The 13,803-nt window shown below is 42.8% G+C and overlaps 1 protein-coding gene across 2 annotated transcripts in view; it reads left to right on the forward strand.

The window, feature by feature from the left end:
* LOC106599468 (receptor-type tyrosine-protein phosphatase N2) overlaps positions 1-13,803 on the forward strand; it is a 151,987-nt gene that overhangs the window by 45,566 nt on the left and 92,618 nt on the right. For both annotated transcript variants that reach the window (XM_014190720.2, XM_014190723.2), the window contains 2 exons: positions 1,563-1,649; positions 6,757-6,836. In XM_014190720.2, coding sequence (XP_014046195.2) covers positions 1,563-1,649; positions 6,757-6,836 — 167 coding nt within the window. The remainder of the gene's footprint in view (positions 1-1,562; positions 1,650-6,756; positions 6,837-13,803) is intronic.

Raw genomic sequence — 13,803 nt, forward strand, 5'->3', positions numbered from 1 at the left:
CCATTGGTGCAGTTCTGTTTATACTTTTGATGGTCTTTTTGTTTTTGTTTTGAGTAAGTATAGCTGAAGTTGCTGTAAAACCAACCATTACAAATGGAAACAGAAATGTGTTTTAGATGCTAGACCACCAAATGCCTGCTGTGTCCCTGTGTCTGCCAACAGAGATGTTCTCATTACTCCACTCCTGCCCCCTATCCAACCTGGCGGTGCCCTGAATTTCCCAGGAACCATTTTGAAAATAAAACATTGGCATTTCTCATTCCTCATTTTGACAAAGTGTTTGTGTCACTTTTGGGATAGTAATTCCATGATGTTTTCAAACAGTATTTTACTCATGCTGTTTGACATACTGTATATTTCAATTTATTACCATCGATTATTTGAAATGTTTCAATACTGGACTCATTTATGCATGAACATTTCTCATTCATTTTTTTGTATTTGCAATTTTATTTCAATTTATCAAGACCATACCCCAGTGTGGTATATCATATGCATGTATAATAAACATCTTACATACGTATCATTCAGTAAATATTAGATAATGATTTGATGGTGTTCAGGTTCAAGTCCTTCTCCATGTCACAGAACCCCCAGTCCATCAGGCCACCCTGTACTGGTGCCCACGTCCCTTCACTGCTCCATAACTTTCAGGTCTGGAGTGCCTCCTCTCTCCATAGGGGGCTGGGGATGGGGGCTGTGCTGCTGCTAGCAAATATCACTATCTGTATATATAATGTCTCTCGAATTCTTGCTTTAATCTCCATACTCCTGTTATGTGATAAAGTAGGACAGTATGGTTTATAGCTCTGAACGGTATGGCTTATCACCACCAACAGGAGGAAATATAATCGAGGAAAACTGAGACATGTACTGCTATACTGTACGCACAGTAGCCTGGTAGCAGCTCCTACTGGCTCTGGTCAAAAGTAGTGTACTACTATGTATAGTAGGGAATAGGGTGTCATTTGGGACTCAGACCCTATAAGCTATAGGCAGGGCTGAACTGAACCACTGTGGTGTGGCTACACCATTACACCTCCTCACCATCCCATCTGCACCTCTCTGTCTGGCCTGTAGTCTGAGAGAGGGCCTGTGTATCAAATTGCACCCTGTTCCCTATATAGTGCATTACTTTTGACCAGGGCTCTCTGGTAAAAAGTATTGCACTAGATATCGAATAGGGTGCCATTTTGGAACACGTTCGGCGCACACAGGTGATTCATCATGCCAGAGGGAACTCCTGCTCCCCTAGCTCTCACACCTCAACCCTGCCTCATGTCCTCACTCTCTGTCTCCCTCTCCCTCAACTACCTATCTGGCTCTCTTGTCTTTGGCCCTCACTCCCTTCCCCCTTCCCTCCTCTCCTCCCCCTCCCTCCCTCCATCCCCCTGACCTCCGGGCCTGTCTCCCCACTCATGTCCCCATTCCTCTCTTCTGTGTGTGACAGGAATGTAATGTGTTGGGAGTGCTCACCCACACTTAACAGGCTTAGGTATCAACTCTGTGGGGACCTTTAGGAGAAAGGCCAGTATTGATGAACTCTATTTTTCTCTCCACAGCGCATTGCAGACTGATGAGGGCCTCCACTTGATGGAGATTCTGACACGACGCGCCAAGCTGCAGATGACTGACTTCCTGGAGCTCTCGTACGTATTTTTGGTGGTGATTTTTTTATAGATTTTTCACACACTCAATACAAACAACAACCAGCACAGACCCAACCAACAGAGTCAACACCACTCCTGTATGTATTTAACCTTTTTATGTAACTCTATTCATTTTTGGCTGCATGCTTAAAAGGCATGACTAGATTTCCCTCCGAAAGCTTATACGATTCAGGGCAGAATCTAAAATGGGCATCTTTAAATAGTAATTCCCTGTAGCAGGTACAGTGCATTCTGAAAGTATTGAGACCCCTTGACTTTTTCCACATTTTGTTACGTTACAGCCTTATTCTAAAATGGATTCCATTGGTTTTATTCCTCATCAATCTACACACAATACCCCATAATGACGAATCAAAAAACATTTATTTTTTTATTTTTGCAAATTTATTACAAATAAAAAACAGGTATCACATTTATGTGCACCGGGCCTCCCACTCCCTTTTCTATTCTGATTAGATACAGTTTGCACTGTTCTGTGAAGGGAGTAGTACACAGCGTTGTACAAGATCTTCAGTTTCTTGGCAATTTCTCGCATGGAATAGCCTTCATTTGTTAGAACAAGAATAGACTGACGAGTTTCAGAAGACAGGTCTTTGTTTCTGGCCATTTGAGCCTGTAATCGAACCCACAAATGCTGATGCTCCAGATACTCAACTAGTCAAAAGAATGCCAGTTTTATTGCTTCTTTAATCAGGACAACAGTTTTCAGCTGTGCTAACATAATTGCAAAAGGGTTTTCTAATGATCAATTAGCCTTTTAAAATTATAAACTTGGATTAGCTAACACAACGTGCCATTGGAACACAGGAGTGATGGTTGCTGATAATGGGCCTCTCTACGCCTATGTAGCTATTCCATAAACAATCTGCCATTTGCAGCTACAATAGTCATTTACAACATTAACAATGTCTACACTGTATTTCTGATCAATTTGATGTGATTTTGAAGGGTAAAAAATTGTGCTTTTCTTTCAAAAACAAGGACATTTCTAAGTGACCCCAAACTTTTGAACGGTAGTGTACATAAGTGTTCAGACCCTTTACTCAGTACTTTGTTGAAGCACATATGGCAGCGATTACAGCCTCGAGTCTTCTTGGGTATGACGCTATAAGCTTGCCACACCTATATTTGAGGAGTTTCTCCCATTCTTTTCTGAAGATCTTTTCAAGCTCTGTCAGATTGGATGGGGAGCGTCGCTGCACAGCTATTTTCAGCTCTCTCCAGAGATGTTCGATCAGGTTCAAGTCCGGTCTCAAGCTCACTTTGTCATTATGGGGTATTGTGTGACGATTGATGAATTTTTTATTTTATTTCATCCATTTTAGAATAAGGCTGTAATGTAACAACATGTAGAAAAGGGGTCTGAATACTTTCCGAATGCACTGTAGATAGGTATACATCCACTGAATAATGCAGACTGAAGTGCAGAGCAGTGCATGGAGAGAGTTTATCCAATATACTGTAGAAAAATACCTAAAACCAAACAGCTATATTTTAGTTGGCAAGTGCACCATGTCATGTCAAACGTTACCTGAGGGACTTAAAAACTTTTATTGCCAAAAATAAATAAATAAAATAAAATAGGAACACTCAAATCATTTAAACCGTCTAACAGGTTTAAGAAATGCACCCTTAGTGAGAAATAAGATATACAGGGACACTTGTCTTATTCTTTTTCTGTAAACATTCGAGCTGGAGGGTGAAGATGGGAAACTTGCTCATGCACATTATTGACATGAGGCGCCATATACTGTAGAGTCGTGGCTGCAATCATTTATTAACGAGAATGAACTTTTCATGAACCTCCCTCTCTCTCCAAAATCATTATGTTTTTCCACGCAGGTATCTGACTTTGAACACCACACACTCGCGCACACGCACACATACACACACACACACACATGCAATGAGGCTTTTAAAGCCATCCACAACAGAAATGAGAATCTACTGACATACTGTGATGGTCTGTGTGTTCAGTGGCAACTCTTTCAAATACTCTCACCAACAGCTACTCTACACACACTTGACATACAAATGCACAGCTAGATATTGCACCGAAGCACATTATTCAAAGATGACATTCAAAATAACATCAAAGAGAAAATCATATCCACGTTGTATAGAAACATTATGCCATAACCTGTCATGTGTTTATTTCCCCAACTGTCATGCCCTGTACCCCACAACTACACACAGCTTTACAATGGGCCACATTCTTCATGACTTATGTTCAAGTCTGACATTGTGGTCATTGTAATGCATTCATTCATCAAATGAACATACACTGCTATACTTAATAAGCGTAGCAGTATGTATGCAGTAACAATTTACCAGCATAAATGCAATGGTGACGTAACATGCTGATGAAAGGCATAAGAAAGAGAGTGTTGTATGGGCTGGTAGGCCCCCTTTGTGTCTTTCTAACTACTAAGCTTGATTGTTGGCGGTACAGGTAGTGATTGGTCGACTGTGTATCATGTGACCCTGTTTGTAAGGTTCTGAAAATGACATTGTTTCTGAAGCACCTCACGGCACTAGGGCGCTTTACACTGCTCATGGGTGGCCCTACAGGGCCGGACTAATGTACCTTTTGTCTTTATCCCTTTCTGGAGCTGAAAGGGCGTTGGTATGGGAGAGTGATAGATTGGGTGGGAGAGAGCCAGGGGCCCTTTGTTAGAGCTCCGAGCCGGCCCAACAGGGGGCGCAGTCTGGACAATTTGTCGAAGCCTCCACGCTTATTTTATTTCCTGCTCCTTGCAGCTAACCGCTGCCACTCCTAGACCACGACTCCACCTAGGAGCCTGGGAGAATGGCCCTCCCAGCATGGCTCCTCTCACCCTTCATGTTGACTCATTTGTGTAAGCATGACTTAGTCCTGTAGGGCCTTGAAATGAGTGTCTATCATGTTTTTCATATTGAAGGAAAATAGAGATGCATACAAACAGGGTAATTCAATGTAACTGTAGTACTAACACAGTATGCAAGACACAAGGCCAAACATTACACACACAAGTTAATCAATCAAAATATCCATTATTATTTGTTATGACTAATGATTGACAGAGGAGACTGCCAGAATCGTCTCATAATATCTGGAATTGATCATGTCAGGCCTGAGCGGTTGAAAGCAGAGACGTTAGTTTTGATGTGCCAATGTGGGTGGTTTGCTTTAGAACCATCTAGCATTAGTTCCCTCTGAATAATAGTTGTTGTGCAACCATTACTGACTTCAGTCAGACTCCAATTTGAAAAGAAATGGGGGTGACGTAATGTCTGACTTCAGCTCATTTCAAAGAATAGCCACTAGGTGGGGAGATGCATCTATGCTGGCTGCTGGTAATGCAGTCTATATAATACTGAACAGACAAGGACTCATTTACTTTCACAGGAGAATCTAGATTATGATGGTTGATGAACAATGACAGTTTGACATTCCGACACTTGATGTTGTAATGTACAGTAACTGGCCAGTCAAAAAGAATGATTATATTTGTGCTCTAACAGACTAATATTGAGTGTTTCGCTTCGACAGTGGAGTAATACTGTACTAAAGAAAAGCATGAGCTTCAGTTTGAAAACCACAAAGTCATTTTTTACTTTTGCTGTGTTGAATTTTGAGAAACGTTCATTGGGCGGCTGTCAGGGAACATATCAATGTGTTAGAAAGTCACAGTGAGTGATATTCCTCTTCAACCGCTAATAGACCGCTATGGCAGGTTGATCTATTTCCTAATATATGGGATACATCTATACATCTAGAGATTTACGGAGGTAAATATAATATTATGGTTGAATGGCTGGCTGCTGGTTGAGGTACTCTCCACACATTGCTAGAGATCTTAACCTCCTGTCTGGATACATTCTGAGTCTTTGACTTCAACATACAGCAAAGCACTTTCTGTTCAATAAAATGTCCAGCGTTTTATATTCAATATGTTGCCATTACCTGTTTGTATTCAGGGTGGTTCACCCATGCCCTCCTTCATCCCTTTTAGCCATTTTAAGCTCAATATAGTACCTGGCCAGTGTCACCCTAGTTTTGCTCTTTGGAAATACATTGTGAGGGGAAAATAATATTTGTACATTTTATTTGTACAGCACTTTTCATTGCGCACAAAATTCATAAAGCTCTGTACATCAGAAATTGTCCCTATGACTGTCGGTGAAGGGACAAGCATTAGGCATGTGTATCTCATTGTAGACCAAAACCCCCCGTCCTTGTCATTTGTTGTTTGTAAAATGCCTGGAGGCACATTGAGATTCAAGAGGGTATCCCCGGCGGCTCCTGTGGCTACAGGGAATCTAACAGGCGGGTATCCGGCGGCTCCTGTGGCTACAGGGAATCTAACAGGCGGGTGTCCGGCGGCTCCTGTGGCTACAGGGAATCTAACAGGCGGGTATCCGGCGGCTCCTGTGGCTACAGGGAATCTAACAGGCGGGTATCCGGCGGCTCCTGTGGCTACAGGGAATCTAACAGGCGGGTGTCCGGCGGCTCCTGGCAACAGGGAATCTAACAGGCGGGTATCCGGCGGCTCCTGTGGCTACAGGGAATCTAACAGGCGGGTATCCGGCGGCTCCTGTGGCTACAGGGAATCTAACAGGCGGGTATCCGGCGGCTCCTGTGGCTACAGGGAATCTAACAGGCGGGTATCCGGCGGCTCCTGTGGCTACAGGGAATCTAACAGGCGGGTATCCGGCGGCTCCTGTGGCTACAGGGAATCTAACAGGCGGGTATCCGGCGGCTCCTGTGGCTACAGGGAATCTAACAGGCGGGTATCCGGCGGCTCCTGGCAACAGGGAATCTAACAGGCGGGGAAGCCAGAGGTGAAATAGTATTCAAGCACCGTGTGTGTACGGCTCTGCTTTAATGAGGGGAGCTATTTTTTTAAGGCAAGAGGGTAGAAAATAATGCTTCGCCACAATGAAAAATAGATTCCTGCTTGTGTTTGGAGTGTCTCATCTCAATGTGTGTGTGTGTGTGTGTGTGCGCGCGTGCGTGCGTGCGTGCGTGTGTGTGTGTGTGTGTGTGTGTGTGTGTGTGTGTGTGTGTCTGTGTTTAAAAATATATATATTTTTTTTTTTACAGAGTGGTAGGCCCAGCTGTCACCTTCAGAGTACGACCTAATGCCCAGAACGTCAGCACCGCAGATGTGGCCAATGTAGCAGGTAGGTCGGAGCATTTCTGATAGATAAATGTGATGTAATGTATGAAGAATTTCATTCCAAAACGCTATATATACAATTTCAGAAATGTTGGTAAATAAGTTTTTTTTTAAAGAACTTATAAAAGAGATTGGTGTTAAATGACAGAAATGTATTGATTTGAAACCTATCACTAGATAGTTTCATTTCAGAGAGACAAACAATCACATTTTGTTGCAAAACAAGATATATCCGCCTAACTCTCAGAGAAAATAGTAACACTTTTATATTTTTATTTAACTACCAAGTCAGTTAAGAACAAATTGTTATTTACAATGACGGCCTACCCCGGCCAAACTCGGACGACGCCGGGCCAATTGTGCGCTGCCCTATGGGATTCCCAATCACAGCCTGATGTGATACAGCTTGGATTCGAACCAGGGACTGTAGTGACGTATCTTGCACTGAGATGCAGTGCCTTAGACCGCTGCGCCACTCGGGAGCACTGCAAGTTTTTACACTGTCAAATGTGACAAGAAGATTATAATAATATAAAGAACTGCACAAATGATACATTTGTAACATCGTTATATACAAAAAAATGATCTGTACAATAATATGAGATCTCATCTAGGTTGTGGTCAAAAGTAGTGCACAATAGGGAATATGGTGTCATTTGGGACTAGGCCCAACTCTAATCACCAAACACGATAGCATGAGGCTAGATTTATGATGTGTTGAATTTAAATGTATAGGATACGAACATTCCATTCCAGCTAAACAATTGATATATAGAGTTTTGCAACAAAACCAATTGTTATACACATCTAAAATCTATGAATAAAAAATCTGAGGACAGGAATATTTTTTACACACACATAAAGGTACCAATAAGCAATCATTTCTTATGAAAAAACACAAATGTAAAAAATTGGTGGATAAAGCATTTGGAAATAAACTCTTCATATATAACTTTACAAAAAAAAGAAATCTCTTGTGTTTTAGTGGAGCATGTTGGATCTGAAATTGACATTTTACCTTTCATCAAATATGCCAACGTTTTTGTTGTTTACTCTCAGAGAAATAAACTCAGCAAAAAAAGAAACGTCCTCTCACTGTCAACTGCGTTTATTTTCAGCAAACTTAGCATGTGTAAATATTTATATTAACATAACAAGATTCAACAACTGAGACATAAACTGAACAAGTTCCACAGACATGTGACTAACAGAAATTGAATAACGTGTCCCTGAACAAGGGGGGGGTCAAAATCAAAAGTAACAGTCAGTGTCTGGTGTGAGATGTTACCCCACTCATCCACCAAGGCACCTGCAAGTTCCCAGACATGGGGGGAATGGCCCTAGCCCTCTGATCCAACAGATCCCAGATGTGCTCAATGGGATTGAGACCCGGGCTCTTCGCTGGCCATGGCAGAACATTGACATTCCTGTCTTGCAGGAAATCACACACAGAACGAGCAGTATGGCTGGTGGCATTGTCATGCTGGAGGGTCATGTCAGGATGAGCCTGCAGGAAAGGTACCACATGAGGGAGGAGGATGTCTTCCCTATAACGCACAGTGTTGAGATTGCCTGCAATGACAACAAGCTCAGTCCGATGATGCTTTGACACACCGCCCCAGACCATGACGGACCCTCTACCTCCAATTCGATCCCGCTCCAGAGTACAGGCCTTGGTGTAACGCTCATTCCTTCGACGATAAACGCGAATCCAACCATCACCCGCGACTCGTCAGTGAAGAGCACTTTTTGCCAGTCCTGTCTGGTCCAGCAACGTTGTTGCCGGTGATGTCTGGTGAGGACCTGCCTTAGAACAGGCATACAAGCCCTCAGTCCAGTCTCTCTCTGCCTATTGCGGACAGTCTGAGCACTGATGGGGGGATTGTGCGGTCCTGGTGTAACTCGGGCAGTTGTTGTTGCTATCCTGTACCTGTCCCGCAGGTGTGATGTTCAGATGTACCAATCCAGTGCAGGTGTTGTTACACGTGATCTGCCACTGCGAGGACCATCAGCTGTCCGTCCTGTCTCCATGTAGCGCTGTGTTAGGCATATCACAGTACAGACATTGCAATTTATTGCCCTGGCCACATCTGCAGTCCTCATGCCTCCTTGCAGCACGCCTAAAGCACGTTCACACAGATGAGCAGGGACCCTGGGCATCTTTCTTTTGGTGTTTTTCAGAGTCAGTAGAAAGGCCTCTCTAGTGTCCTAAGTTTTCATAACTGGGACCTTAATTACCTACCGTCTGTAAGCTGTTAGTGTCTTAACGACCGTTCCACAGGTGCATGTTCATTAATTGTTTATGGTTCATTGAACAAGCATGGGAAACAGTGTTTAAACCCTTTACAATGAAGATCTGTGAATTTTTGGGGATTTTTATGAATTATCTTTGAAAGACAGGGTCCTGAAAAAGGGACGTTTCATTTTTTGCTGAGTATAGTTCACAGTTTTGATGGGTTCCTATTGAAAGCTCTCTGTAAAGACCACTGGTAATGGAGATGTGTGTCATTGGGAAGAAGACTAAAGTCAGAATGACATCCATTAAGCGTTCTTAGGAAGCCTCCCTTCAGTGTAATCTGCTGTAGCTTTGACCTCTGTACTATGCACCAATCACATTCCTCTATGGTGAATTAAGTACAGATATGCATTGTCAAAGATTCCATGGAAATTAGAGAGAATAGCTGTATTTCAGCTGTATGTGGTTAGTATTACTGACAAACGTGCAGGGCTGCTTCAACAGGTACCAGGAAAATATGGATATAAATATGAGAAGGTAATGTTTTTCCCGACTGTCTTAGATAAATATTAGATGCTTGCCATTATTGTATAGGACTTTTTAGCTCTGGTCAAAAGTAGTGCACACTGTAAAGGGAATAGCAATATAAATGGAATGTCATTCCCAGGAAGGGACCTGGCTAGATTCTCAAATGATCCCTGGCTGGGGCCTGGCTGAGACTACCTCCTCCAAATCACCTACACACGCGCACTCACAGACACACACACAAGTTACATGAATAGCTAAACCTTGTTTTTTTCCCTTATTGATGACAGCTTTGATAATTGAACTCCACAGTCCACACTCTTGATGATGTGATTATGTAATGGCTACTTCACCCACCTGTTTCGAAAGTGCTGTTGTTCTTGTTCGTGCCCTCGTTTCTCATTTCCAGTGCTGCGACTAAGTTGTTTTGAGAGGTCATGGATGAGCCTTGATTGATATTAATGCAAACAGTTGACAGAACCGCACTTCAAAATGAAATACCTCTGCCTCTTACCTCAAATGCAGTACTGTGGGTGAGCTGCTGTATTTAAAGCATCATTTGTCATATTCACCAAGAATATGGGCAGAGATTATTTCAATATCCCCAGTTTCTGTTGTTTTTCTGAGACATTAAGCAATACAAGGCCATCATTTTATCATCATTTTACAGATTCTTCCAGATGCATTGGAGAAATCTGTGTGCCCATCTTTTAAGCAGTTTGAGACCCTTTTGACCAGTGCCCTGGTCAAAAGTAGTGCACTATATAGGAAATGTAGGACACATACATGGACCGGCTGGACAAAGAAGTCAGCCTTATCATTCTTCTCCTTCATATGAACAATACTTGATCGATAAAGAGCCAGCCTCCAGGTCCATGGTGGAGCAGGGTGCTCGCTGTCTGACAAAGAGGTGCAGCAGCATGGCCCAGTCTGCATCCGAAATTGCACCCTATTATCTATATATTATGCACTACTTTTGACCAAGGCCCATAGGACTAGCACTATGGGCCCTGTTCAAAAGTAGTGCACAATATATAGGGAATATGGTGCCATTTGGGATGCAGCCCTGTATGGCCCTGACCTGCTGAGTAAAGAGTCCTGGAGTGGAGCTTCTGTCACGCGTACCCGACCATTGTTAGGCACCCAGGGCCAGGCAAGGGCCATTGTCAGGGGGGATGTCAAGATGGTGGGCAGCGGGGTGATGACCCTCATTGTCAGGCCTATTCATGCGCACTACAATGTTGGGGAGTGGCAGGCCCAAAGGCCACTTCCAGTGGTGCGTCCCGGCCGTGAGAACCGGCCTTCTCTATGGGCTGGAGGTCAGGGTCAGGCTAGCCGGCAGCGTAATTAGCACTTTAAGCAGGAGGACACCAGCTGAGGACCACTGACACTAAAAAGCAGAAAGACACACAGACACACACCACCATGCTGTTTATCTGAAACCCAACCCTTATCAGCCTCAGATGGCTGCTGTAGATATGCATGTTGTTGTTAACAAACAGTGGAGTAAAACAAGTATGCTCACGAGGCGTGTTTAAGATATATTCTTCAAGAATCAATAGCTATGTATCATTAATTTAAGAGTCCCTCAAAAAAATCCAGCATAGAATGCATGTATGTGTTGTGTAGTCAAATATATTTTTAAAGCCACAAATGGTTTGACTGATTGTGCATTATTAACCATTAAACTGAGTCTCTTATGTTTTCTATGAAGAGGAGTAAATGCATTGTCTTCCCTGACAATAGTTAGTTACTCATTCACTGGCTGAGTGTAATATGTGAGATGTGATTTGTGTGTTGACATAGAAATAAGTCTTTGTCACTGAGGTCACACACAGTTCAATAAGTTATAAAGGCGGTTTCCCATCTGTGAATGACTGAGTTTGTATGCTAATTGATGGAATGACCCCTTTTAAAAAGTCAAGAAACTGTGATCATTATGATATTTTTCACATACATCTATCAACCAGCTTTTCTTCTGTCAGTTCCTCACTTATGCAGACAGAGCTGTTGTTGTTTTGAATATGGTGTATCCAACAACGTTTTTCTGCTTTACACCTATTCTTATTCACTTCCTGTCTCTGGTAGCCTCTTGTCCTAACCTTGCCTTGAATCTCAATCGCCTCATCCACTATGAACCATGAGTCATTTCTGATCACTGGTTAATACAGGAGTTGAAATGAGACCCCAATTCTTCTGATTATTACAAAGACTATTGGTTGTATTTTTTCTCTCTCTTTTCTTGTCTTTTTCGCAGTTCAGTGGTTTAGTATAGATCTCATAATGCTGACAGCTGTCAAAATGTCAAATCTAATTACCTGGCTCTTTAGGAAAAAGTAATGTGGTTTATCTGCCTAACTTATCTTCTCCTTATTGATGTGGAGAAAGCCTTAGCGGTTAGCTTAGCGGTTAGCTTTAGGGCGCTGACTAACACCTACATATGAAACGTTATGGAGTATTCAAGTAGGCCTGGGTAAGGCCAAAATGTCATAAAAATGCCAACTTTGATTCATTATTTCTCAATTATGCTTTGAAATACAAATGTGAAATGTATGTCAACAAACCTTCCTCCAAACGACCATTCTATGGATTAAATGTTGTCTCCAAAATCATGGTCTTTTTTTGTCCTGGTTTCGTGACAAATCATCCATGCTGCTCTACAGAAAAAGGGAATATAATGTATACCTGTTTAAGCTAATTTATTGTAATCCGTGTGACTCTGTAAACGTGCATGATGTTGATGTACAAAGTGAAATTTGTGACATGGCATTGAAAATCTTGTCGTAACGTTACTTCTCTATGGTTATCATCAGCGGCAGCTTAGGCTTTTGCGTTATCTGAGAGAAGTCGCATGCCTACCATAAAAGTACCAAATACATTACATTTTGAGGTCTTCCTAAATCCCTGTATGCTTGTCTGTTTTGACCGTACAACATAGAAGCCTAACACATTAGTGTATAAAAACACATTTTCCAGCTCCAAACTACTCCCCCCAAGCAGGCCAATCCGTGGTTCCCTTTCGCATAATCCTCATCAGTAGCAACAAGTCTGCATCCCAAATGGCACTCTATTCCCTATAGTGTATTACTTTCGATAAGAGCCCTATGGGCCCTGGTTAAAAGTAGTGCACTATATAAGGAATTGGGTGCCATTTGGGACACACACTGACTGTTTGTCATCAGCAATTTCTGTTTCGATTCAACTCTTAAATTGTCTCCATTGATTTCCTGTGTGATTGCATTGGAAGTCTCCCCAGTGGGACTATGGGCCCACTTAAGCCCTACAGGAGCCACCAGATCCAATGAAGTTAACATCATGTAGCTTCATGCCTGTTGATCAGTTCTCATCTAATGCTGAAGGATAGTCAATTCAGGATTTTCTCTAGCTAGCAGCTAATAGCTAGATTTTGGTAAAAATGTGCTCAAACCAAATTAGTGGAAAATAAAATGACGAAAATAGGGTTTCCTGTTGTTTATTGAATTAACAGGTTGGTGGTTCATCTTTATTCTCTATTATCGGATGATGGTGGTTGTGTTTTGTGATTTCTGTGAAATCCCTACTAGCGAGACCCCGATCGTTTGTGTTCCCCATGGTTCAGTCACTTCAGAGAGAGCTGAGAGGGTGTGAGGTGTGTGGTGGCATCACCAGAGCTTTGGGAGCATCTGTGAGTCCTGCTGTAGAGAAGGTGGAACACAGGTGTTGTGTGGAAGCTGAGTTTGTTCAGCAGCAATGGCAACGCAGGCGTCATGGTCCTCAGCCAGCCCTCTCTGGGCAGGCCTCTCAGAGTCCAACTCTCACAGCTGACAGCTCTACTGTGGCTATGTCCCAAATGGCACCCTGTTCCCTCTGGTTAAAAAGTAGTGCACTATATAATAGGGTGCCATTTGGGATGCTGCCTCTGTGTAGGCCCTGCTTCTGGACCTCCAGCTTCGGAACTCCTACAGATGGCACCCTATTCCCCTATATAGTGCACTATATAGGCAAAAGCATGCCATTTGAGCCTCAGAACTCCTACAGATGGCTTGATTGACTGGATCTCATGCTGGCTCTGCTGCCTGCATGGTTCCACTCTTGCATCATTCTATGGCAGTCAGCAACTGGCTGTCTGGGAGACAGAGAGGTCGAGGGAAAGCTTCCATTTTGCTGCGGTCTATTTCTCTGTGCTAAAAAGGCAGTATGTGTGGGATGTGTGAATGGATGCTCTAAGCTT

Source organism: Salmo salar, chromosome ssa03, assembly GCF_905237065.1.
Source record: "Salmo salar chromosome ssa03, Ssal_v3.1, whole genome shotgun sequence".
Taxonomy (NCBI): Eukaryota; Metazoa; Chordata; class Actinopteri; order Salmoniformes; family Salmonidae; genus Salmo; species Salmo salar.